Source organism: Melanostigma gelatinosum (assembly GCF_949748355.1).
Source record: "Melanostigma gelatinosum genome assembly, chromosome: 2".
Lineage (NCBI taxonomy): Eukaryota > Metazoa > Chordata > Actinopteri > Perciformes > Zoarcidae > Melanostigma > Melanostigma gelatinosum.
The window spans coordinates 27228397-27255963 of record NC_136635.1 but is presented as its reverse complement, the minus strand read 5'-3'; the positions used below and the strand labels follow the sequence as shown (position 1 = coordinate 27255963).

At 45.4% G+C, this 27567-nt stretch overlaps 1 protein-coding gene across 13 annotated transcripts in view; it reads left to right on the top strand.

Moving 5' to 3' along the window:
• The window catches only part of neo1a (neogenin 1a), a 143074-nt gene that overhangs the window by 38831 nt on the left and 76676 nt on the right, over positions 1-27567 (top strand). For all 13 annotated transcript variants that reach the window (XM_079292281.1, XM_079292287.1, XM_079292280.1 and 10 more), the window contains exon 2: positions 11624-11947. In XM_079292281.1, coding sequence (XP_079148407.1) covers positions 11624-11947 — 324 coding nt within the window. The remainder of the gene's footprint in view (positions 1-11623; positions 11948-27567) is intronic.

Below are 27567 nucleotides of genomic sequence, written 5' to 3'. Positions count from 1 at the left end.
TGTCAAGTGCTCATGCTCTCTGCTTCCTGTGTTTTTATTGTGAGGGGGACAGATACATGCAGACAGAAAGGTGGGAGGGTGAGGGGGGGGGGGGGGAGTGTGAGAGGGGGAGTCCCTTTGATGGGCTAAATCTCTTGCTTTGTTGTGGTTGCAGGCGCACACACACACACACACAGTAATCACATCACACGATGGAGCTCTGATACAATCTATCGGTGTACAGGAAATGGGATTCATCTATCTAACTCGATGACGCTGAGACGCACCAGCAGTTGCACAGATAGCGGTGTTTTGTCAGCGGACGACTGCCAAATTGATGCTGATAATATGGTATAATTGCTGCTGACAAATGAGCCACCACTGAGGAAGCAAGTAATGTCTCTGTTGCTTTCAGCCTGAAGTCCTCAAACACAAACCCATGGCTGCAAATGCAGCATGTTAAAGCTATTAATATACAGGATCTAAAGCAGTTACTAGAGATGTTCCGATATTTGTTTTTCCTTCCCGATACCGATTTATATCCTTGAAATTGAGTTTCAAGTTTGGACTCATCAGGATAATGTTGATGATTTACCTTCGCCTAGGTTTTGGGCAATAATTCAATATGATAATTGTCTTTCAATTTAATAATATGGTGCTGAAGTCTTATATCAAGACATCGTGGTACACAGTTATATTGTCTCAATTGATAAGCACATACAAACTAAAAATAATTTAGAAAATCTGATTATTTTTCCTTAATGTTCTTGATTAAATGAGAAAAAACTTCCCAGAAGAGTACAAACCCACGTGTTTATTTCATATGGACTTTACCAGAAAACATACTATATCCTGATATGTTATCATGTACATCGTTCTCGTGATATGAAATGACCTATTTCCTGACAAAATGTTTCGGCTGTGTTGCTCAGCCTTATCTTCGCTCAATACACACTTTTACTGAATGCAGCCTGACCGCATCATAATGTAACTCAATAGACTCCCGGTAACCACTTTAAGCTCCGTCATTCAGCTCTGCAGGACTGTGCTGCTAACTGCTAACGTTAACAAGCTCTCCTCCGGCCGATTCAACTCTGATTTGTTGTTTACATTGTAGCATTATCAGTGAACAAGAGCGCTCAACCACGTAGTGCGAGTGACACGTGTTGATGTTGTTCCTGTGTTTCATAAATGAGCTGATGTATGATTTATCGTATCTAATTGGTGCACAGACTCACATACTCGCCGATACCCGATCCAGCATTTGAGGCTGTATCGGAGGCTTTTCCGATACGTTGGTATGAGAAGAACTCTCAAAGTTACTGTCGGTAAGTAAAATTAGTTTCTTTGACCTCGAGAGCTCCACTAAGTCCGTGTTTGTCAGGGTGACATTTTCGGCTGAATCCATTTGCTGGTTCTGTCCTTTTAATATGTCATCAAAAGCCTCTTGTCTGTAAAAGTCAGATAGTGCAGGCTTAAGAATGACGGCGCACCCCATATCGTATACCGTGATATTGTTGTAAAAATGATTGGACAGTGAGAAATGATATCCATTGTGATTGAGTCACTCCGTCCTTCTGTGGCTGCCGGGACACGAGGCTCTATTTCCATTCTGCTCTTATCTAAGCCAGACTGATTGAGGCCACATATCTATAATTCTCTTTGTAAACAAATGAGACTTTTTTTTTTCTCTCGCTCTCTCTCTCCTTGAGACACACAGGCCCAGTGAGTGACATTCACCTTGTTTTGTCCTGCTGGATTTTTACCTGAAGTCTTGACTGCACAACAAAACAAATCTAAATCGTTCTCCGTGACCAAGAATGCCGATTTTTTTTTTTTTTTGTGAGGATGTGTGGTGATGCGATTCTTTGTTAACGGCTGATATGTATGCCGTACTTCACCTCCTGTTCGTGCCACCAGCGCCACGACATCCTCCCGAGCTCTTTTGTGGTTGTTGTTGTTGTTGTTGTTGCGCCCTTGGAGACTGGCGAGGGGCCTCGCACTCTGTGTTGGAGCGCGAAGAAGAGACTGGCTGGTTGCGGTGGAACAAAGGTGCAAACAAAGAAGTGTTCTGGTTGAACAGGAGTGGACGGGCTGGAATGAAAACAAATGCACGGACAGGATCAACCGACGAATCGTATTGCTCTTGACTCTAATTTAGGGTTAACTTCTTTTTGCTCTAACTTTACACCATCGCTGCCTGACTTCCAAACAACACAGCGTCGGCCGTTTCCAGATGCATAATAAATATTGGTACATCGGGTCAGTTCTGTGGTTGGAGGTCCATTCCTGCTCCTGCTGCAGTGAGTAAAAAAAATGTTCTTTCTCCTCATCCACGTAGATTTTTAACAGCCTTTTCTGCTTTGTCGCGTTTTGAAAATTGACAGGAAACCTGAACAGAAAAATAGGTGTCGTTAGAAATGAAACTCTACATTGGGAGCATGTATGTGTTTTAGTCTACTTTGTGACCCGGTGAACCCGAGTTTGTTGCGGTTTTAAGATATTTCTGCTGAGAAACATCTGAGGAGTGACCGTGGAGTTGACCAGTGTCTGCAGGCTGGAAGTTGGAGGTAATATAAGTGCACTCAAATAAAGTGCTTCTCTCCAGAAAAAACAAAAAAAGATGCTTTCATGACTTCAAAGGGAGCTTGACAGTCTTGTACACGAATAATATCTAAGAGACCTCCCTTTATGCCTCGCACAGCCGCTTCATTTTGTAATCTAACTGCGCCCCTGGTGCAAACACTTAACCCCCGTAACCACACTTAACTGCACCATTATCACTGTTCTGCGTTCCCCTTTGTGCTCCTGCTTCTCCATGTTGCCCTGGATATTTTGTCCACAGTTATGAAAAAGTTTTTTTTATTTTTTATTTTTTTCTTGGAAGGGTAACATCCGGGTTCAAGTAAAATGGTAATTGAGTCTCCTTCCCAGTGTTGGCTCAAAGGCTTTGATCTCTCCCGTGCTCCAGTGTTAAATGGTTTCCTCCAAATCGCTGCGAACATGCTGCGATTGGCTGCTCTTTTATCAGCAGTCCGCTAACAGCACCTCTGCGCCAGAAGCTTTGATGCCGCATACAACTCCCTGTGAAAAGGGCAAAGGACGGGAAGTCCTGCATATATGCATGTACATACAGTGCACTGCCGATATAAGTCTGTTTAAGAGTCGACGGAGCAGAATGATGCGGCGATTGGGCAGAAAGAAACTGCTGATGACGGCGAAGGTACAAATTGGAGAACATGTCAAAACTTTGGGGATTTAAAAGAAAAAATGAATTCAATCATTTATGTTCATACTACAATGGTTGGTCAGTGTAATCGTCTGTTAATGTTCATGGGGGGATTTGAAAGGGGATTGACTCGGCTTTCTCGTTGTAATTAGCAGACTTTACAAGCGGATGCTTATCTTAACTTAACAAGCGGGGGGCGGAAATTGAGATAGTTTGAAATGTTTTTGTGTCTGAGGTTGGTAATTGGCAGCGAGCTTATCGGAGGGCAGATTGGCCACACTTGACCGCTCAAAGGAGGCTGAGCCAGAGACTGTGATCAAGCAAACGGCTGGATGTGACCTCTGGTAGACTTGTGCCGGCTCTGAGTACCAGATGCTGTACTTAACCGTTACCTCCCTGTGAGGGGAAACTGTGCTGTACGCGAACCCCTTTCAATTCTTCTCTCTTACGATTAACAAAATGACAGCAGTCAAGGACAGGATAGGCCAAAGATCCAGACTTTGAAATCTAACGCTGATAAATTGCCGGGTGTTTGACTTTGCGAGACATACTGGATTATATTGATTTTCTTTCCTCTCTGTGTGTATGTGCGAGTGTGAGTGAGTGTGATAGCGGAAAAAATATGAAAATAAAACCAGGGGCAAGAGAATGCAATATTGTGTTTCATTAAGAAATCTATAGGATATCTCATTACAGCCACATGGTTTTCTTTAGTATCGGGGTTGGGGGCGGAGCCTGTGGGTGGCAAGATGAATGAGCTTTCCTCTCTCGGATGGCTATCTCATCTGGTGCCGTTCATGGAGAAAGCAGGAACCGGGCCCAATCTGCCCGGCATGTCGACTACTTCCTGGCCGTGTTGGCCCACCGCTCGCAGATTTTTTTTTTTTTTTTTTACGACCGCATCAGACAACTCAACTCGTGCATGGCGGCACTTACTGAAACTGAACAGTGTTGTTTCCCGGCAGTATTTTAAGTGCATAGTTTGTCTCAGCACCTGACGGTTTCCGTTGCGAGTTTGGTTTAAAGAGCATCTCACTCCAAAAAAAAAGGCAGATGATGGCATCTGCTGCCACGGTGAGCCTTTTAAGTCGGCTTTCTCTGACAACCAGAAAAGGTTAGCCCAATTCTCAAATCCTGACATGAAGTGACGGTTTTAACCTTTAGTCTGACTGCTCTGTGGGTTCCCATTTAGCCCAAGAAATATGTTGTTTCTCGCCGTTTTTGCTTTCCAATTATTCACCACGAGGATGGAGTTATTTTTTTTTTTGACGTTTCTCACACACGTACCCACGCACCGGCTCCAAACCGGCTCTCGCAGTGTGCTCGTCTGCGTTGCTGTCGTCTCAGTGGGCCAATCCTTCATCGTTGGGCCCGTGGGGAGATGGATAAGAGGGGGAATTTGAGCCTCAATCAGTGCTGGTTAATTATCCCAACCAGGGGAGGTGACAGAGGTTTCCCCGTCTACGCAATCCCTCCTGGATCTCTGTCTCGCCTGCTGGGAGCTCTGTCTTATTCTTCAAGTGATATTTTAACTGTTGGTGTATCCGTGTATTTATGCATTTAAGCAGTATCATTTGTTTTCCCTTCCATGACGTTTACTTTATTAATGTGCTCTGTTTTGTTTATTTATTTACATTTGGTAACATTTTAATTCATACATTTAAACAATTTAGGGTTGCTGTTGGGTTAATGGTAGCATTTCCTCCAGTAGGACACATGCACGGTCGCTGCAGCTTTAATGGTGTGTCGAATAATGTCTGAAGCCTAGCTTAGCCCAATTACCGCGTGTCAGTAGGATCAAGTTTAATTAAGAGGTTTGCGTTTGTAAAGTCACGCATTTCATAATTAAGGACACATTTTGATTGAACCTGTATATCCTGCTTACATGCACTGCCAATGGCTGAGGAATACAAATGTGCCGATTTCAGAAACATGGGTTCCAAATGTAATTGTTGTTAACGTTGATGAAAAACGAATGCCCACGCTAATGAGTGCAAAGCATGAATCGTTCAGCATTGGAGAGCCATTTCCCTGCTTTTTTAGAGGAGCCGGTTTTTCAGCTCACTGTTCAGAGACGTGACAAAAGGGAATCTTCAGTTTCACTGACTCAGTTTAAGGAAGAAAAGTGGTGTGATGCAGCAACAGCCCAACAATCCCTCTACTTGTATTCTTCAGTCATGGATTTTGACTTTTTAAAGTACACAACAAAGAGTTTGGGCTAGATTTGGTAGGGCACAGTGTGTCTTTTTAGAAGCTGAGCCCGGTGACACTGGAGCATTGTTCTCATTCAGCCGAGTGCTTCAACCAACACTTATTTTGATAATGCTTTCAGCGATCAGTTTAACCGTTTAGTCCTTAAAAGGGCACGAACCAAATACACATATTGCTTCTTTAGTCTGAACAGTCAAAAAGGTGGAGCGTTGGAAATTTAAATCTTTCACTTTTACAATTGCATGACACAATTACTGAATAGTAAGAGTGCCATGTCCTCCCATGAAGACAGAATGAAAACACATCGCACATGGTTGTTTGAATTTGATATTTTTCCGGACTCGTGCGCTTAAAGAATTTGCTAATCCTATTAACCGGCAAATCATTTGAGTAGGATCTGTTTCTTCATCTGATTAAAGAGAGACGGACGGCCGTATCGAACTGACGTTTTCTGGCCGTATTCAGTGAATCCAAAGCCGATGGCGTTGCAGTGACCCCGGCCCCCGCCAGTGACCCCGTCATGTTGTCTCCGGGCCTCCAGAGTTTTACAATGGCAGCGAGCGGACAGGATGTCAGAGAACCGCCAGCTGAAAAACAAATTGGATCTTCTCCTCTTTTTAATCTGCCAGCTGAGTGGGAGCCAGCGCAGGACAGCCAGTGTGCGCTCGCCGCCCTGATCATTTCGTCCATCCCTGTATGGCTTGGCCTCAACCCCTCATTTCATCAACCGCTGTGTGGAACGCTGAGAATACCAGAATCGGCGGGTTGTGAGATCCCAGATCGTAGCTACCTCCCTCAGGCATGTCGGACACTGTTCCTGGCAGCAACTCCTCAACGAAATGCTCGACTGGCCGCACTAACTCCGACAAAGTTCTGCTACGAATCTGAAAAAGAAGTGCATTCTTTGTTTGTTGTGACTTTAGTTCGTCAATGTGACTCTCTTCCTTTTAATTTGCCTTTAATGTTTATCCTTCCAGTCTGGGATTGTGTCATTTCTCTGGTTTAAAGAGATAAATGTCTTTCACGGCGTTGAAAACACGAATCGGTCCGAATGAATGTGGCCCCCTTCTCCTTTATTTTCTATTACATGCTCATGAAATGGGTGTCTCCACTCCGATGTTCACCTCTTTGATTAATTTCAAGTCAAGCGCCCAAATTTTCAATTCTAACACAATGAAAGGAAGTAAGCTAGCCGCCTCAACTTGCAGCCGCTCTATAATAGAACCCTTGAGGAGACCTCTGTAATCGACCGTTGATTAGAAAAAGGACACATCTTCCTCTTCCCACTCAAATAGGTATACCTCGAATAAAGAAAGTTCGCTGCAGCTCTTTCTCTTGATCTATTAAAGACACCTAGTCTCCTCGCGCTTGGTCTCAAGATCATTGTTATTTCCCTGAGGGGTGTCTTGGTGACAGATGGGCTTTAGACGGGAGTTTGGAGAGATGGGAAGATGAAGGATTCTGCAGAGAAATGGACTCTGAGTCGAGGCATGAAGATGAAGAGGGGGGGGGGTAGAGACAGCCATTTCCATTCGTGTCATTAAAGCGACCCTGACGCTGAGGGTAGAAGGACAAACAGCGGAGGGATGGCAGCAGCTCAGGCTCATTACTAAACGCAATCCCCCGCCTCGATCTTTACCTGCGTGGAAGGTTTCCATTCATCTTTGACGTGCTGTCATTAATGATTTTCTACTCTCTGCTTGTTGTTTCACGACGAAGGCTCAAGTGACCCATTATACAACAGGAATACAGAGCGAAGAGTGCGCACATTGTATTCCCATATAAACGAAAAGTAAGAAAATATGACTATTTAGCTTTTACTTGGCAGGATTTCCTCGCCGCCGAGTCCGAGTCACAGAAGGGCGTCTGTTGTTGAAACGGCGACTTGTTTTTCGAGAGGGGGTCTGTCCTGTCTCAAGAGCGGCTCAATAAGGAGGGCAGTCGATAAGGCTGCCTCTCAGGCGGCAGGGTCAATGAGGGAGGAGGCTTCCTGCTGAGCGAAGGACAGAATGGAGGAGAACGGGGGGGTCTTTGTGTGGAATGCAGACCCTCACCCACTCCTCTTCACTGGCTTCTTTCTAGATATTACACCTCGCGGTGAGAGACCCACTGTGTATTCTTCTGCAGGAGTTGTAAACTGCATTGGTAAACTACATTTATCCATGTCAGAGAATACATGCCAGTGAGTTATCCACAGGTTTCGTTCAGGTTACTTAGGACATGACAGAGTTGTTTGAAACCCTCCAGCCAAAATATCTTGACATGCAGTCTGTGAACATGTTACCTGAGTTCACACACACACACACACACACACACCTGTTACCTTGACAGGGAGCCATGTAGCGTCCAAAAAGGCTTTTTAATCACTGGCTCTGAGCCAGCGGTGCCAGTGAGCCAGTGGCTCATGATGGGGAAATACAGCACAAACTCACAGGTCTCCATTCTGTCTCTCTCATCTGAAAGCAGGGGAGACACTGTGAGGGGGAGAGAGCAAGGCAGCAGATCAGTGCACCACTTTAAACCTTTTTATGACTGCTGAGCAAAGTGGATTTGGGACAGAGGTAACGGCCCATACTTATCAAGTAGACAACCTCATTTTCTAGCCCCTTGCTCTCCTCTCCCTCGTTCTCACCTGCTGCCCCGGTGTGGTGGTTCCTATTTCTCCAAGACAAACGGGGGAGGGGATGGGGGGGGCGGCTCCCTCCCTCACTGCCGGGCCTGAATAGATTCGACTTCCCACACCGTAATGTGCTTTCTGACACCGCCTTCCTTCTTTAACTCTGCAGCTGTGTTGTTAAACGCTTGCAGTGTTTTCCGTGCTAATAAATTCTGCCGTAAAGATGCGTGTGTGTGTGTGTGTGTGTGTGTGTGTGTGTGTGTGTTCTCCATTGCAACCGTAAAAAAGACATTTCAAGACCAAAAAGTTTTGAATTCTCTGTTGTTGTATAATTCCCTTCAGATCCCTTTTCTTTATTTGTGTTCTGGTTCATGGTTTAGTTCGATATTTCCACTGCGCTGTAATGACGTAGGGGAACATGCGCTCTGTTGAGTTTTCTTTTAATCAGAACACACCAAGAGAACGCGGTTCGTGCTGCAGGTGTTTTGACATTTCTTTTACTTGCAACCTTGTTATTTGCCAAAAGTAAACTTTTCCTTGGCTTTGGCTGGAAAGTTCAAGCGTTTTGAAGTCTGTGAAGGTTTTTCTGTCTTTCTTGTGAGTTTGTGTTAAATCAAACGCTGCAGTGGATCTTTGGATCCTCCTGGGGGTGTTGGCTTTATCCGGCCCAGTTTGGCCTTGTTAACCTTTTGAATATTAATCACAGACAATTATTTTTCAGCCTCTTCCTTTGGTGAAACTTTGGTATGGGTGAAGTTCAGAGGCCTGTGTTGATATGTCGGCTTTGTTGTTGTTGCTAAGAGACCAAATAAACAGGTGGAAGTTAATGTGCTCTCATACATTACACCTCATTTTCAAACAATCATTTGAGACCGTTTGAAATAAATGAAATGAGCCTTTTTGTTGCCATAGCCGAACCTATTCTGGGAAGCTTTTTTCATGATTTCTAGTTTCTCTACATGCTTCAACAAATACAAAACATTTTGGAATAAAATGAAAGCTTTTTGGCAGCTGATCATCAACATATTTGCTCAGTCTCCACGCAGTGTGTGTCCAGCATCGATTCCACTGTCCCACCTTGGAGTTTGGATTTGGGTCACTACCAGGGGCATCGATGTTTGCTTTCTTATCTGTCGTCATGTGTTTTTGTCTGCCTGTAGTTTTGATTGCCACTGATGGTCTTAATAGAGTTTTTGAGGGAAATTATTCCAGGTGGAGATCATATCATATATCAAGTGTAGCAGAGCGGAGCACAAACCAGCCCCGTAGCTTGCCATCAAACCCTCCACACCCTTCCAGTCTGTCGCCTGCCCTGCTCTGCCGACTGTGGATGTTGTGTCTGCAGCAGAAAAACAGATGGTTCGCCATTTTGTTTGACAGTAGAGCTGACGCTAAGCCCTCCCCTACTGCTCCTATGACGGGGATAAAAAATAATTTAAAAAAAGCTGCTAAAGGAGGCTGTTTTGGCTCCGATAGGATGCTACAGGACCCCCAAGCCCATTCAGTGTTCTCCTCGGAGAGCGGCTGAAGATGGTCTTCTGACTGGACAGGAGCCAGACTTCAGCCTGGAAGCTCTGTCCAACCCACACACCCACTGTTCCAGCAGCGTAAAGCGGAGATGATTAAGCATGCCGTGGTGCCTCTGGTCTGCGGGAGCGACAAATCCCCCCCCCCACCCCGCTGCGCCTCCACTCTGGTCTCTCTCCATCTGTCATGTACACCATCAGAAAAATACATTTCTGCCGTTGTCACATTCTGCCCAATACGTACACTATAGGCCGTCCTGAATTATCGATTCCCCCGAAATCAGCTGCTCACTTAAGTCCAATTTCAAACCGCTCGCTCACCGCTCAGAGTTGCTGTTGGAAATGTGTTGCGCTGGCGTAGGACGTATCAAATCCTCCTTCTTACTTCCTGCTGTTTATTCACTTGAATCTCACATCCACCGCTGCCTGAGGGGATTTTTACAAAAATAATACTGTATGTATGAGCAGCTTGTGCTGTCTTTGCATCGGCGGATCTAATAAAGTTTGATATCCTGTAATGTTGCTTTACTTGCATCTGTAGCTGCAGATTACTTGCAGTAAAATCTGATTTGAAACATGCCAGTGTAACTTGTGTAAAAAGGGCCCCGAAGCCGCCGTGAGAGGGATTTAAGGGAGATGGAAGCCGAGAGACGATGTTTCTACATTTTTTGTCTTCGGCGAAGGCTCATCAATCCGTCCATGATTCGTCAGTAAGAGTGACGAAGGTCCAACGCCGTCCATTGACACCAAATGAGGGCACTCCTTCTTCTTTCTCTATTTCAGTCCTGTCCATCATCAAGTTAGTGCAGCGATGAGAGCACAGCATGGACGGACGTGCTTTGTTGTCGTACCCCTATTCCCTAATGTGAAAGTGGAAAATATCTGTTCAATTCAGTCATTTTCTGCAGCGTTCCGCTGTAATTGTTTGTGCTTTCAAGAGACCTCAGTGCAACGAGGACAAGCAGCCATACTGCCACCGTAATGGGCCGCGCATTACATCGCTTCTGTCTTTGGATCTCACACGAGGGACTTTGTGCCGCAAGATAGAGAAATGACCTCCTCGTAGTTTAAATAGCTGAACCATTGACGTAGCATCTCTCTTTTCTGTCGTCCTCTCTTTCTGTCCACCCCCCCCCCCCCCCCCTGGAGACGTGCCATTTCCTTGGAAGAGAGAGCAGGCATATTTTAAACTGCCACTTATGTCACTCCATTCGCTGCATTATTAAAATACCTTCATACCCTCTTAATTATTTTTTCTAGCTCTCCTCGATCCCTGCAGAACTGATAATTGGTGTTATTTATCTAAACAATATGACGGTGTGACTCTGCGGAGAGGGCGGGGGGGATCGCTTGAATAATGTATGAGGACAAATGCAAAGCAATTGCACCTTCCCTGACTCTGGCACTATCCGTGTCAGCGCGATGCTACCATTTAATGCTCGGGGAAGGAAATGGCAACCGCGTTCCAAAGTGTTTACTCCTTCGCCGCGCTCTCTACTTATAATAAAGCAAGACGTGATATTAACTTGCCGGGGAGGCCAGACTGGGTTAAATTTATCAGTTCCTCTCGTCCAATTCCAGCGGGGCTTGTGGTTTCATAATGAAAAGCCTGTTGGAGTCTCTGGGATAGACTGAGGCGCAGTGGCTGAAAAGGCAGAATGAACAAGCTTCGCTTCAGAAGCCTTTCAGGAATAAGAGTGTTTGGGTCACTTGGAGTCCTGCAGTGTCCCTTTCATTTCAGCCACCAGCACGTTTTGTGTGAAATGGGTTTTTAAAATGTTCCATTTAAAGTAGCAGATGACATCCTAGGAGATGTGATTTTGCACTCGCTTGTCTTGTGGCTTCAGTAAGTGACGGTCAGCATTTTACAACTCTCTCTTGTATCCCCTGCTGCAAAATAAATGCAAAACGAGTTTAAAGGTGATATTTTAAAGCAGTTATGAGATTTAATTTGACTCATTGCTCTTTGCGGCTCAGGCCCAAGTTGTCTAAACTTTTCAAAGTGTCTGCGTAGAGCATCTGGCTAACTATCTCTGTTCTCCCCCCCCCGTTGCTCTCCAGGTTCAGCAGCGCAGCCCTTCAGCCCCTTCTGGTTCACGGCGGAGCCCCAGAACACACTGGCCGTTCGGGGCAACTCGGCGCTGCTCAACTGCTCGGCCCACAGCGACGCGGCCACGCCGGCGCGCATCGAGTGGAAGAAAGACGGCACCTTCATGAGCCCGGTTTCGGACGAGAGACGAAGCGTGCTTCCCGATGGCTCGCTGTTCTTCGCCCACGTGGTCCACTCCAAGCACAATAAGCCCGACGAGGGCACCTATCAGTGCGTTGCCACCATCGACAGCATCGGATCCATTTCCAGCCAGACGGCCCGTCTCTCCGTAGCAGGTAAGAGCTGCCAGAGTTATCAGCGGATCCATTTTTACTGTATCCTGTACTCCCTCATCACCATGGCTAAGACTACAGCTGTAGTTTGTGGTGAATTATGGGTAGAGTAGAGACAAGTGACTTTAACAACAACAACACATCTCATTCAATCCTTGTAATATATATTGCATATACTCTATATACCCTGCAGTGGTTTTCTGACTGGAGAACCACCAACTGCTTATGTCATCAAACCAACTCCGAACAATTGCGTAACGATCGTGGATAAAAACAAGCATTCATTTGCAGCTTTTCTTGAATTCTGTTAGGATTTGCGACGAATGGAAGCCTGGCTCGTGTAAAGCGTTGTGTCATTCCATAGATTTCTTTCTTCACCCATTGCTTTCACGTTTGTTCACAGCTGAGCTGTACAGTGAGGTGAACAGCTGCTTTCCTTTTGTGCTTGAACTGCTCAGCGATTTTTGTTCTTTCTTCACCATGAAAATCCTTCACCTCGCCGGAGCCTGAATGCATCGCCCGACCGGGTAAATGCCTGTAAAATGGTCCCGTTTTTTCTTCTTTCCGTTTCTAGTCCCACAGTGTGACCTTGTTCAGTCGGGGAGCAGCAAGTGACGTGGGATTATTAGGTGTTTCGAGTCAAGTCGTGCCCCGAAATTGAATTTTGCAGCCGGAGGAGCCACGGAATGCTTTCTGCTCGGCAGCGCTCTGCCAGATTTTAAGTCGCTCGCGAGAGGCCTCTTGTTGACAATGGGCTAGTACAGTGTAAGCCTCTCGGATACCAAGTGCCTGAGTGAAGTTACTGAGTCAGCTTCTTCTCATAGGCTCTATGAGTTACAAGTTAATTAGGCAGTATATATATGTGTATATATATATATATATGTGTGTGTGTGTGTGTGTGTATATGTGTGTATGTATGTATGTATGTATGTGTATATATGTATGTATGTATGTGTATATATGTATATGTATGTATGTATATATATATGTATATGTATGTATGTATATATATATGTATGTATGTATATGTATATATGTATATGTGTGTGTGTGTGTGTGTGTATATATACATATACATACATACAGTTGGATTTTGGAGATAATACTTGTTTTCTTTCTGCCTCACGTGTTGCTGATCCAACAGCAACAGAATATATGTGCTCGGTGTGATGTACAAACAATATCCTTCATATTAGCGCTTTCTTTCACCATTTTCAGCCTGCACACTAACTATCTCAGTGTTGATGTGATGGCACATAATTAGCGTGTTGATGTGTGTGTGTGTGTGGCTACAGTAGCTCTTACTTACGCTGCCTGATTAATTCTCCTGGCTTTAATCAAAAACAGATTGTCCGTGTACACCAAAGAAAAGAGAAACGGGTGTGTGTGTTTTATGTATTTGTGTATGTGAAATGAGTAAATCTCAGTGTGCATCTTCCATGACTGTGGACAATCCATCGTGGCACTTCATCAATACCTGTCGCTGAAGCTGCATCGGCACTTGTTTCGTTCCTGAGCCAAGATCGCGGCTGTTGGGATTTGCCCGGGTCATCCACGATGGGGCGTTAGATTCAATCAATTTCTGCTTGAAGAGTGGAGCAGGTGAAATCTGTCTGCTGTTACAGGCACTGACACACGGATATTCATCGGCATAAAAGCTTCCACCATTGTGCACATCCACACGCGCACAAGTGTTGGAACACATTGACGCTATTGCAGTTATGGTTCTACTTACACACACACACACACACACGCACACAACCACTGATGCATCTCCAGCTGGCTGGCAGATGGCCAATAAAAAGGTTAATTGCAGTGTAGAGAGAGCAGGCCATTAGGCCGCCATCAGACCCGGGAAGGATGGCGCAGACGGGGGCGGTAGTGGGCGTGACCTCTCGGATGTAATGACGGAATGAGTCACGGTTGGCTAGCGTGGCACGGAGCATATCAGACAAATACCGGGGTATTATCCGAGATTGATTTCGGGGAGACGTGCGGCTCATTCTCCTGAAGGAAACGCCTCCGCCTCCACACATCGCCGCTCTGCTCCTCGGCTTCACCTCTGTACACGACAAAGGCTCTCGCTCTTTTCGCAGTTCTTTTACATGTGCATACACACATGTTTGTAATTGATGTAAGATGCAGTGAGCGGATTAGACCGCATGTAAACACAAACTAATGTTGTCATGCCGCATCTCCTCGTGGGCGTGATCACAGTAAGATCAACATGCAAGCAATGGCCCACACCTCTACATCACATTTAAACCATCTTCAAGTCATGTTTTGTTTTCCAGGAAGAAAAGATGATTTGAGAAAGGAAGACAAAGAAATGCCCGTTTCACTGCAGCCAGATTCCCCTCGCCTTCTACGTATGGTGGGGAAATAAAACGAACGAATCAATACATAAACAATGTAACCTCACAGCTGTTATCAGCTGGAAGTCTGCAGCACACTAAGAATGAAGTCTCTTGACATTATGTGTGAAACTGACAATCTGATTTATTCACTTGTTAATCGAAGGTGCCAGATACAGAAACACACTATATGCTGTAAACCATTACTAACACACGGTATTCCGGTTGTTCGGACATTTACTGTTCTCCACATTGCTCTGCTTTGAAGTCTCTCTCCGCCGTGTGTTTCCTCTTTGCTCTTGCTTTGTCATCCAGGCTGCCTCTGTGTGTTTTATCCCGTGTGTGTGCACAGTCAGATACTGTGGAAACACAAGCAGAATCAGAAGTAAGGGGGGGGGGGGGGGGGGCTCAATCTTATGTATTCAGTTCGAGTCGCTGAAAGAGAAAAGGAGGAGGGGGAAAGAAAAATGACAGGGCAGAGAGCGAGCGAGCGGTACACAGCAGTGATGGCCAGGACACAGAGCGAGACGCGAGTAATGAGAAATCCCATTTTAACCGTCTGCTGTTCGCCCACACAGCCGCCACGCTTTCAACTCCGCCTCCTTAAGACTTGCTTGAGGTGAGCTCCACCTCGACCCCCTAATGAGAAAAATGAATTCATTTGGCCCTTGCTTTCTCTTTCCCACTATCTTGCAGTCTCTGTGTTTTCCTCTCTGACCTCTCAGTATGTAGATGAGACAGTTCTCTCTTCAAATATATAAATATATATATCTATCAGCTTTTTGTTTTACCTTTTCTGCGGTTCTGCCCCCCATCGGCTCCTCTCTTGTTTTTATAATCTATAATCGTTCCCTCTCGTCCTCTCTCACTTCTAGGCGACTGTGGTGTACAGAGAACCAAAAGCCACTTATCGCTGTGCTTTGATATCAGGTTTCACTGAGGAAAATAGAAAACCTAATCCCCCCCCCCCCACAGTAGAAGAAATGATAAACCCAACACTCGTCATGTGTCATGTGTGTCGCCTCGTATTTAAGCATGCTCAACCTGTGATGGAGTCGGACGCCCTTTGAAGGATTTAGGGGTGTCGGCACATTCTTTAATCCCTTTTTTGATGTATTTTCATCTTTTTGTGTGTGTGTGTGTGTGTGTGTGTGTGTGTGTGTGTGTGTGTGTGTGTTGGGGGGGGTTTACACACCCCAAGGACATGGCAGCTTGAAAACGTGAAAAGGGATAATTGCGTCACTATTGCATGGGTAGCCCTTTGTGGTGTTGTCGGAGGCACTTGTCAGTCGATTAATTAAGTTTGCATCTGAACATTTTGTGAATAATCAAACGTCGTTTGTGGTTTCACAACAATGAGCTGAATGTCAGGCCGAGATGGATAAAGACATTCGGTCGGGATAAAACCTCATTAATGGTCCAAACGCACTGAGATGAGGAACAAAACGGAGAAGCTAAACATGAACGCGTATGTAGGATGAGACGCCCCGTAGAGTTCATCAAGTGCTGAGCTGGATATTATGGGAATACAGCGACTTTTAAGCTCGCTCGCTATTTGGTCCTTTAATGGGACTGATGGCCTGGTGACCTACACCTCAGAAATATCCGTCAGATTTACATGCACTCAAGCAACCTTTTACTGTCAGTCACCCTTCTGCAACTGCTGACTCATCATGTAAACAAGAAACCTGGTTGTCCTTATCTGGTTACGCAACCAAGAAGAACGTGGTCAGCACGGCTGCCGAACCCTTCCTTCAACGGTGTATGTTTCTGACGAGGCTTTGACATTCAGGCCATCACTGTTCCTCAATAGATCAATCCAACTGAAACAGAAATTAAAATAAGCCTCATGAATGAGTAAACAAAGTCTTTCCACAGCTAAACGGTCACATTTGGACATTTTTTGAAAGAAAGCTAACTGCATCATCATTTTACTGTCTGTACTGTCTGCCATTAACCAGTTTTCTTTCATGCACTCAGTCCGTGTCACCTTGTGTCAGTGCACCAAACTCATCCTGATACGCACACACACACACACACACACAAAGAGAGCGAGAGAGAAGGGCAAACTGCCTTATCTCAGAGGCTGATCTGGTTCCAACAGAGATAAAGCCCAATCAGATCATGTGACATGTCTGACGCTCACTGAGCAGTATTCATTCATCCTACAAAGAACACTCCTGCTACTCTCTTCCATTTCTCACTCTTTATCTTCTCTCTAACTAAATCAACCGCCTCTTCTTTCTTTTTTTTATACCTTTTTTACTACCTCTCTCAGCCCTCTATTTTCTCTTTATTATCCTTTCAGCCCTCCACCCTTCTTCTGCTCTATCGCTCTCTCTCACGCACACACACACACACACACTTACGCACACGCACACACACACACTTTCTTGCACTCACCCATTTTGCAGTTCCACAGTGGCTGCACCCAAGTTATAAAGTGCCAACATGGCAAAGAAAAACGGTAATAAATCTCAAAAACAAACAAATAAAAAAAGAAACCTCATCTCCTCCATCCTCAAAGGAACCCCCCCCCCCCCCAGAAAGAAATACATCAACCATGTCATTGTTTTCCTCTTCAAAATGTAATATTTTGTTTGTGAATGTGCACACATGGGTCTTGTTGGTTCACACCAAGCTGGCTAAATACAAAAACCCCAAATCGTCTCCTTTCCCGTTTTCACGACAAAATGTCAACATTTTACACAATGCTACAATAAAACACCCTCCTCCCCTTTAATCTGAAAAGTCTCGTAGTTTGGACGGGTTGAATATGCTTTATATCATATGTCTTCTCGTACACACTATTCATTTTATTTTATTGTAGTTTGTTTGTTTTAACTATGCTTTTTACTATGTTTTTACGCTGTACTGGCTCTGTGGCACTCTGAGATTTTTTTTTTTAAATGAAAAGTGCGTTACAAATAAAATGTATTATTATCACACAATTAGGAACAAATAACTGACAATAATACTCAATATTAGTTATGGAAAGCTGAAGATTGAGTAACTAAATGGAAAGCTGACGATTGAGTAACTAAGTTGCAGGTGACCCCCCCCCCCCCCCCCCCCTTATGACCAGTTATGCACTGCTTTACTGCTGAGTGCCGAGTCGTTGCCACAGCGACTGGCTCTGACCCGGGAGCTGGGTCGGGGTCACGGTGGCGTTCCATTGCCCTGCTTTCCCTCCGTCTCATGTGAAGGAGGGATGGAAGAGGCCGTAGATAAAGCAACAGGATGCAAACCGGCACTTCTCCCGAGGTGCATGAATCATACGTCGAGCTGAAAATGAAAACATTCCGCAACCCTCGGAGCACAAGTAATGAAAAAGGAAAATAAGTGAAGCGCTATAAATAACAATATTGGAGCTGTTGTAGCCAGCTGCAGAGACGAGGCTGTAAAGCAGACTGAGGAGAGATGATGTGGGGAAAGATCCGTCTCTCTTTCTCTCTGGAGGGCGGCGGCAGGAGAAACGTGTTGGCAGAGGAGTCTGCTGGGCTGGAGGGAGATGACAGCCTCCATTTTATGTGTATTAACTGACTGATTAGGTCCTCTGGGTAGGTGGAGCAGCTGATGGAGACAGCCCCTTTCTCCACTCTGCAGACACCTCGGTGCTTGGTGTGTGTGTTGGGGGGGGGGGGGGGGTGTACACCCATGCGTTTCACTGTCTTAGTGTGTCTTTAGTATTCTTCTACTGTATGTGACATGTCATCTCTCAACATGAGTTATATTCTGATTGTAAATTCAAAGTAAAGCACCGGAGTTCAGGGTCGTTTATACACAATTTACCGGTTTAGTCCTGAAGTTTCTGTCTTTGCTGCAGACTAATGCTCCCATGAGGCTGAAGCCCAACCAAGTTATTGCTAAATCATGATTTCATGAACTTTAAACCGGATGTTTGTTTTTATATCTCCTTTTTAAAACGGGCTCTGCAATGTTGTTTGTTTTCTGTTATTAATGGGAATTTTTGGGGAGTAGCTTTGGAGGGTTAGGCCTCGAGGGCCGTGGCTTGATGAGCTTCTTGCGGGATTCAGTGACGCTTGGAGCTCGAGCTGCTCGCTACATTCATTGAAAAATGAATGAATGCTGGGTTTCTTCAATGTTACAGACACAAGCTTAAAGTGGCTACAGACAGGAAATATACTAATTCCTCATGAAATTAGTTCTTTGTCAGCATTAAGAGGTTTTTAGACCCCGAAGGACAGAAACGTGGCGTCGGTAAGAATTTGGCTGCTGGCGCGACGTGTTAATCAGTTTGAGTGTTTTGTCTTTTATAGATGCCTTTGCTACCATCTGCTCTGAACTATCTACTCGTACGTGAGTGGCATACTTTTCAGGGTCTTGTACAATACTGAATTGCTCTTCAACAGCTACAGTGGTATGTGGGATTTACTTCAAATGTATGTCAACGCCTTCCGAGTGTGACACAGATGATCCACTAAATCACGCGGGTTTTCAAATGTGGTGTTTTATCATTTAAAATAGAACATTAATCGATGTCCTTTCTCCCAACCAAGTGGAATAAAGAATTAGGACTTGACACTAAACCTGCATGGTTGGAAAATAACCCACATAAATCATCATTTGCAGCTTTCAATACTTTAAAATCAAGCTGTTACTCTACACAACCAAAGCTGGATTCTATTATCCACAGTCACGAGCACAATTGCATGCTCGTATTGCTGCTCGTGTTCTTGTGTTTTGGCAGGGGACTTAATGTTCACGGAATGAGTAGCTCTGCTTTAAAAAGAACATAAGGCGAGAACAGATGACCTGGAGGAGAGAAGTTTCCACTGCGGCACGCAGATCTTACCAAAGAAATTACTTCGACCATTTTGGACTTAATTCTGTGTCAGCAGTGTATCGTTCCAACATTTGCTTTAAAGGAAAAGCGACTATATGTTACCCATATATATATATATATAATATATATATACATACCCAAGAATCCCTTCTTGTTAATGTTTGCTTGTGCTAGTTCAGTCTGATGAAACCAGATCCAGGTAACATGCTCCATCACCAAAGCCACAGTGCAGAGGAGAGTTCAGCAGATGGAGCGCAGAGCACACGACGCCAACGTGACACCCAACAAGTGGACAAAATGCAGAAATGGTTCCTTTCAGTAAAGAAAGAAAGATGAGATTAAACTCCCACCACTGGGACAGAGGAGGCAATGACGATAGTTCAAAGAGGAATTGTGAATCATTCTTTTTTTTTTTCATGATATTTAAAAGAAGCTGTTTCAGTGTATTCAATAACAACCAATAAGATTAGCAAACACGAATATACATGAGTTCTGTGTGGAAGTCAGCCAACCCGTGAGGAATCCTGTTGCTCCTGTTAAGAGTGGAACTTTCCTGGTGAGTATTCCACGAGAAAACACGGCAATTACAGAAAAGAAGCTTTTAAAATCCACAAGCCGAGGTGTATTTCTGTCCTACCCTGAGGATACGAGGTGGATTTTGACACTTTAGTTGAAAAATAGCTGCTTTTATGCAGAGAGTTTAACTACCTGGGGAGCGCCTCATTGAAAGCAGTGAAAAGTTTTTATTTTATTTTTTTGGAGCGGACAATCCATCATTCTTGCAGTTTCTCTGAATCTGCATAAAAAGAAGCGGCTCGACTGCACTTGAGAGCGTTTTGTTTACCCTCCCCTCCCTCATTGACATTCACTGTCCATCTCTCCATCCCCGCGGTTCTACAGATAAAGACACCTTCGCAGTTACGGACCGGCGTGCTCATCTGCATCGCCCTTTCATCTCCCGGTGCCCGTCCGAGTGAGCACGCAAGAGGCAGTTTCGGGGTTTTCATATTAAAACGTCCCCATGTTTCAAAGCTAAATTGGCCTTCATAGAGCTTTTGAACCCTGCGAGAGTGCTGACTGCCCATGCCGCGGGGAAATCTTTTGAAACACACCTCTGTATTTATCAGACACGCGGGATGGGGCAGAAAAAGTGAGAGTGAAAGTTCCAAGTTGATTCGGTGCAGCTCGCCGTGGGTTTGGATATTCAAGGACGCTTGTCTCGACACACGCGCTCCTTGAAAATATTTTACAAGGAAAAGCTTCAGCAAAAAAAAAATCATTCCTATATCGATGTTCTCACGAGCCCCTTTACCCTCAACTCCTCCGGTTTTCACCACTGCAGGATGACGAGCATGTCATAGTTTTTGCAGTGTCTCTGGTTTGTGAGTGAAACGTGTGATCTGAGGGTGACAAAAAAGGGATTTCATTTTTTGCTACTCTTCAGGTAACTAAAATGTGCTTGAAATGCATATTTTACTCCACTTGCCTTGTGCTGAGGATGCAGAAATATGGTGCAACCGTGAGCCTTCATTGCATATTCTGCACTGAAAGGACGCCTCGCCGTGGGCACAGATGGAGTGTGCTGAAGAAACCGAAGTGCTCAGTGGGTGAGCATCTTGGTTTCTTATGCTTCGGAGACTAACGTTATTTATGGATTGACTTCTTTCTTCCTTTTTTTTTTTTTTGTCGTGCCATCTGAGCAGGTTTCCGTAAGCATGGATGGTATTATGATGGAGGTTGGAGAGGTGGAGCTTCAACCGAAAGGGGCACGCTCGAGGTGTGAGAGGTGACGCCTTCGAAAAGCATTTCTCACCGCTTCCTCCCGGTTCTCATCCCACGCTCGGCCAGCTGGAAGACAGAGTGCTGCTTGATGCCGGCCCCCCCCAGTACCATTACTTATGGTAGATTCACTGATGTTTCTTCTTTAGTGACAAACTACGAGGTTTTATCCCGGGAACTTACTTCTGCATTTTGCCTCACGGCCCCTAATGGAACATTCATTTTCATTTATTTTGTTGCTTTAAGCCAAAGACAGACAGCCTACATTCCTCACTCAGTGTCACTCAGCTCTACTGTGAATGGGGCGGGGGGGGGTTTGAGGGTGCAGGATGGATGGGTGCTGCTTGCCAAGTATTCCAATGCATTCTGCAGAGCGACAGGGATGGAAATAAAAGCCTGGAAATGAATGGGGCAGCGTACGTGTCCTTCATCTGGAATAAAGACTGTTTTTGGGGGAGCTGTTGGGGCCTGTTCAGGCCTGCTTGAACACAGACTCTCTCTTGATGCGCAAGGGCATGACGTGTGTGACGCAGGCAAGGCTTGTGTGAGCATGAGTGAAGTGTGAAGGAGGAGAGAACGTGATAAACAAAGGAGACGGAGAGCAGGGAAGTGAGCGATTCCGCTACAGCAGGAAACAAAGAAACTAAAAAAAGTGTGTGCGTGGATCATGATTTGACTGAGCTGTCGTGAACTGTGTGTGTGTGTGTGTGTGTGTGTGCGCAGACCTCTCATCTCTACACCGTGTGGCGCCCTCACGCTCGGTGGATGCATGCTGTGTGCTACGCTCACACACGTGCATGATTGCAGGGATGCGTGGAGGCGTTTGACTCGCTGAGTTGAGTGTGATGAGGCTTGATTGATGATTTTTTTTAAAAGATAAATGCTTGCCGTGTTCAATTTGAGGCTCCCCGCTGTTAGTGTTGCTGTGTGGTATTTTGGAAATTCTATACAAGCTATTGCATCGCGCTGTATCATAGAGGAGAGTGCAGCTTTAATGTCTCTGAGGAGCAATTTGGCTGTCAACAGTCAATAATAGCGATAAATTATAAAATCAATACAATATACACACGTTAACGCCAACGTCACTGTTGTTATCGTCACCGAAACCACCGGAGACAACGGCAAAAGAGACAAAGCCAGAAACCAGGGGACTCCGTATCACCTCCACAGCTTCAGTAGCAGCAGGCCATGTCACGTTTCTGTTGAGGAAAATGCCAAAAGTGCTTTGGTTTACCCTTTTTATGAATAGAATCAGTGCTTATCATGCAGGATGGTTCCCAAGTCTTTGTATATCGCTGGACTGCAGTCACAGGAAGCCCTTTTAATGACGGTAAGAGCAACACATAGTTTGTCTCCTGGAACGTCGGCGATCGTCTCTTTGGTCTTTGACACATCCAGTTTGACAGATTGTCGCCCCTGGCCCATGACTCTGATCCTCGTTGTTCAGAGGGCTGATTACTGAGTGAGCCGCACACTTAAAGGAATACTTCACCACCAAAGAGACCAATTACATATCAATTACTCACCCAGTGCTCCCTTGAAAGGAAACTCTTTTGTTTTCTCGCACGCTTCCACGGTTAACGACGCAAAACTATATGAAAACATCAGTTTACAAACTCACACAACTCGTGCCGTATTTGCAAGTCTCGTTTATCTGCTCACTACTTTCCAAACACCTGCGTCTTACTACTTTAAAACACTTCCGCATTAACTGTCTCGCGCTTCTCTACTCTTCTGTTCAAGTCTACACAGAGTTTGTAAACGGATGCTCTGATATTAGTTTTGCTTTTACACGGGAACTCATTCAAAACTCACTTTTTTCGTACTTCGTTCACCGTGGAGGCATGCGGAAAATATGTTCGTGTTCCTTTAAGAACATACCGTACTTTATGATAAGTCTGAAAGTTGTTTTGTGTCGGCCTACGAAATGAGTAAAAGCAGGGCAACGGACCCTGCCCTGAGGAGAACTTGTGGAAGATAACGAGCACGAGACAGAAAACATTCTCATCTTCCTCTCGCTGTGTGTGTGTGTGTGTGTGTGTGTGTGTGTGTGTGTGTGTGTGTGTGTGTGTGTGTGTGTGTGTGTGTGTGTGTGTGTGTGTGTGTGTGTGTGTGTGTGTGTGTGTGTGTGTGCGCTTTCCTCCAAGCTGTAGAATAACTTGCGCTCCAAGGTCAGTGATAAGTATCTTCCCTTATTGTTAATTCACACACACTCTCTCACACACACACACACACACAGATGGAGAGGTCAGTTGTGGCAAAAGAGCACCATAACAGCATGCTTTTTTTATAGCACACACTGACATGACTTTTACCCCCCCCCCCCCCACACCTCACCTTTCAGCTTCTTTGCACCCCAGTGCTGCATTTTAACACTCGGGTCTCAGCTCTTCCTACATTCACAGCCGGGGAACACACACAGCAGGCTTTGAAAGCAGCCGTTGCATCAAAGCAGGTGCGTCTTTGATGTTCGGTGCGTGTGCACTAAATCTTTCTGGAGGCAAAGGGGATTGCGCAACCCCGTGCTCCGAAGGACAGAAACGCGCCGACCAATTTGTCTCGGTGAAATATGCACGACACCAGCGCGCATCTTGCTGTGGGCTTTGGATGGTTTTTGTTGCCATGTTGGATGACACAATGCGCAGGCACAACAAATAAAAGCACTCGCGTATCTACACTTAAGACTCAGCAGAGGTTGATTGTGTTCAGAGGCGCTCAGCGCAGCATCTGCTCCGTTTTGAAGGCAACGCGCTGCAGATGGACCGGCGTAATGGCTAATGCCGCTCCGTCACACCGTCCAGGTGTTCTGGGGAGCTGTTGCATCCTTTTCCATTAGGGCCGAGTGATTGATTAGATTGCCTTCATTGTTACTTTGTCTTCCCCGATATGAACATTTCAATACCCGTGCTTTGTTTTTTTCCTTTGTGTACTATTAGGAGAAAAGCGACTGCCGCACATTTGCCCTCATTAAATAGATCCGCCTCATATCGGCAGATTGAAGTAAACGCAATAAATAAACGGACTACCTGTTAGTAGAGTGTGAAGAGTTGGCCTCTGAGGGTGTGAATGCTGCCTTCCTGCAGCCGATTTAATATGTGCGGTGTGTTTTCACCGGGTTTGATGTCTGTGTTTGCTGGCAGTTTGTTTCATCAGCATCATACATGGCATCTGCATCTCACCAGTCATGGCTAATGAACTTTGAAGCTGTGTTGTGTTTTGTGTCTTCTCGGAGAGGTCGGTGTTCTCGTCGTGTCAGATTCCTCCCGAAACGTGAGCGGCCCCGCTCGTCCTGTTTATTGAGGCTCGCTGGAGCATCTCAGGAAGGTGATTACACCAATTTGGAAAAGAGAGAAGAAGAAAAAATTATGAATTTCTGATCCTTTAGTCCTTGACAGGCGCAAGCAATCGGCTGTATTCACTGTTGGAATGAATTTGAGTGTATCAACGTATAATCACCCAACCGATGCAGTTTTTAAACCTCTCCGTTCTTTTCTGTCGTGTTTTCTCTCAAATTGCAGCTTTCAGCTCCTCGGACTTGATGAAACTCGACAGTCTGTCAATCAGCTCTCCAAGTCTATTTCCCATTTTCTTCATTAGACTTCTACCTGTCACCGGCATGTCCATCCTAAATTTAAACTCTCGTTATTTGCACACGCAAAACAAACATTGATATTTTGGCCTGCAAATTCGGAATTGGTGCTGAGAGTTGTGGTTTTTTTGGCGTGGATGGAGGGCCGTTAAGTTGGCCGTTAAGTTGCCACGCCATCACGCCTTTCCGACGAGGTAAACGATGATGAGTGCCCCCGGGCCATGTTGAGTGACATCATCACCCTGCACTGCATCTGTGACTTCAGAAGCATCTGCTGCTCCCAAGCCTGCCAGTCCCACACAGTCCCCCCCCCCCCCCCCCCCCCCATTTGCTCTTCTGGTAAGGAGATTGGTTGGTAGAGAAAAGCCCATCCATCTCACGATAGGTTGTCAGCAGCCATTTTGCCTGCCTTGACACTTTGAAAAGACAATTCCCTTCAAGTTCAGGGCTCGAGCCGACGCTTTGTGTTGCACGGTTGACTGCTTGAGCTCGCCTCATTGTGTCTGCACAGCGCATTTCATTATCAACGGCACCACGGAAAACAAAACAAAAACATGCTGATATTTTCCACGTAGCAGCTGCAGAAACTTCACAGTGAAGCGCGTTACAAACTGACTGTTTTGTGCAAATATGTGAGCAGCAGTCCTCTTTAAACACAGCTCACTTCAGATCTCACTGAAGGGAAAGTTTTTTTATTTTATTTTTTTTGTTCTACCTTAGCTTCCCCGATGTATAATTTGAAGCTCACACCCACACACTGTTTCAAAGATAAGTACTGAATGCTGGTGTGTACTGTTTGACACATTTGCATTTAGTTCCCATGTGTCAATGCACACGAGGAAAGATCTGTGGGAAAGTGGTGTGCCCTTTCCTCACTGTGCTAGGATGATAAACTACAGGTGGGCTTTGTTTTATATGAATATATGTCCTTTATAATGGCAGTATTGTTAAGAGAAGGTGGTTTGCTGAAGTGCATTGAGGGTAGAATTCACACTGTGAATGCATCGGTCCTACCTTTTCTTTGGACTTCTCCAGGTCTGGGTTTTACTCGTGTACGACGCCATCCAGGAGGCTCTCCTTCTCCCCCCCCCCCCCCCCCCCTTACTTCATCATTTCTACTGAGGAAGATCCTCCGTTCTGCTCTCCCCCCGCCGGCACCATCCCCCATCCATCTCATTTCCCCCGCTAGCTGCTGTTGCAGGGCCGGGGCATAAACGGAGCAACAGGGCCGCCGATTGCATCTACAGATCTGCGATGAAGGACGCGAGGACGGGCCAGTGATGGCTGCTCTTTTGTGGCACCTGTGCCCGCTTTGACGGACACATCCCTCATTACGCCACACGTGACTCCTCTGACTCTGTGGAGCTTCTCTCTGCATCCTCCTCTTACCTCTCACCTCCTCCTCTCTGATGAGGGAGCGAGGGGAGGAGGTGAGACAGAGAGCAAAGGGATGTACGCTCGTAGTGCCAACACATTTCTCTGTGCTCGGGTAATGGAAGCAGGTCTACCATGGCAACGACCTCTGCGGAAGGTTAGCCTCAAAATGGGCCGAGAATGAGCTACATTCCCAGTGATAAAACAAGACCCCTTAACGTGATTAAGGGCCCTAATGCAATCGGTATTGTTTCAGCTACAACTCAATTACCTGTAATGAAAAAGGGCTCGTTTCCTCCCAGATACTGCGGGGAGTCGGGGCTTGGCCGGAGGTCTAAACGGGAATAGGTGAAATGCACATGGGAAGCAGGAGAGACATGTGATGGACACTGGAAGGAAAAATTGACACCGAGTGCAACCTTCCTGGTCTGAGAGTGATCGAATGTATTTTGTGGTCTGTGGCTGTTGATGAACACGTTTCAGTTCCTGTAAATCCTTTGTTGCCTTTGCTGCTTCCTCTTCCTCCCTGCAGTAATAATAGACTTGATTCTAACAAAGCTCTGCTAATTCTGTGATAAACACATGTTACCATCAATTCTTCCGAATAAAAGTCCCCTGTTATTTTGTTATTTTAAAAGGTTTTATTTTAAAGCAGCAAAATCAAGAAATGTTAGATTTTCTTCAGCGGTGACTTAAAAGGACTCAGACAGCCGGTCTCTCTCCTCTTCTCCTTGTTCAGACTGCGCCCACTCACTGATCAATCCTCACCGAGGTCCATACTCAAAGCGAGCCAAGCTACCTCGGCATGTGGTCCGGCTGATCGGATCCCAAAGCCAGCAAGATGCGATCTCGTAGCGTACCGAGTACAGCTCATGCGTCCTGGCTCCATCGGATGACAAAAGTCACATTGAAAAACTAAAACAAACACAATGACCCGGTTCCGTCTTCTCAAGTGATGAGTTGCTGCTTTTCTTTGTCTTACGCGATGTTCAGTGAATATATTTAGTTTTTCAATTCAAGGACATCCCCGTGAGCTCTGGGACCCCGATGATGGAAGTGTACCGGGCGTTTCTCCAAATATATGAATCAACCAATTCAGAGAAATATTCTGCAGATTAGTTGATAAAGAAAGTGATCATTAGTTGCAGCCTTCCACCCCGGTCTCTTACTCATTTGAAAACGACCTCTGAAGAGCTGACGAATGCCCCCTGCTGTGTGGGTGCGGTTTCTGGCCGGATGGCTCGTAAACAACTGTTGACAGTTAGTGTGTGAAGAAATCATCCACTTTGTGTTTCAGGTTTCCTGGTTCTACTTGTCATATTAGGCACATATATAATACGTAATCATTGTGGTTCGATTATAGCTCCTTAATAAATAATAAACATTGGACGATGTGTTGTGTGACATGAATTTGTCAACAGTTTTTCTGTCCCATTACGTCCGCGGTAGCTTCTCCAATCAATGAGCAGGACAGCTTCAGACAGAAGTAGATTTTTATGTGTTTTCCTTTTTTTATTGACTTGATGTAGCGCTGTGTTTCATTGACTCCATATTTTATATTTTATCCACAGCAGTTTCTCAGCTGAGAAATGTACCACATGACGATACACGGTATATGTATCAGAAATACCACGTTTCATACCAGAGCTGTAGACTTGTGACTGGACTTGAACTCATCTGCTGTTACTTGAGGCTTGAAGGCAAAAAGCTGAGGAGACTT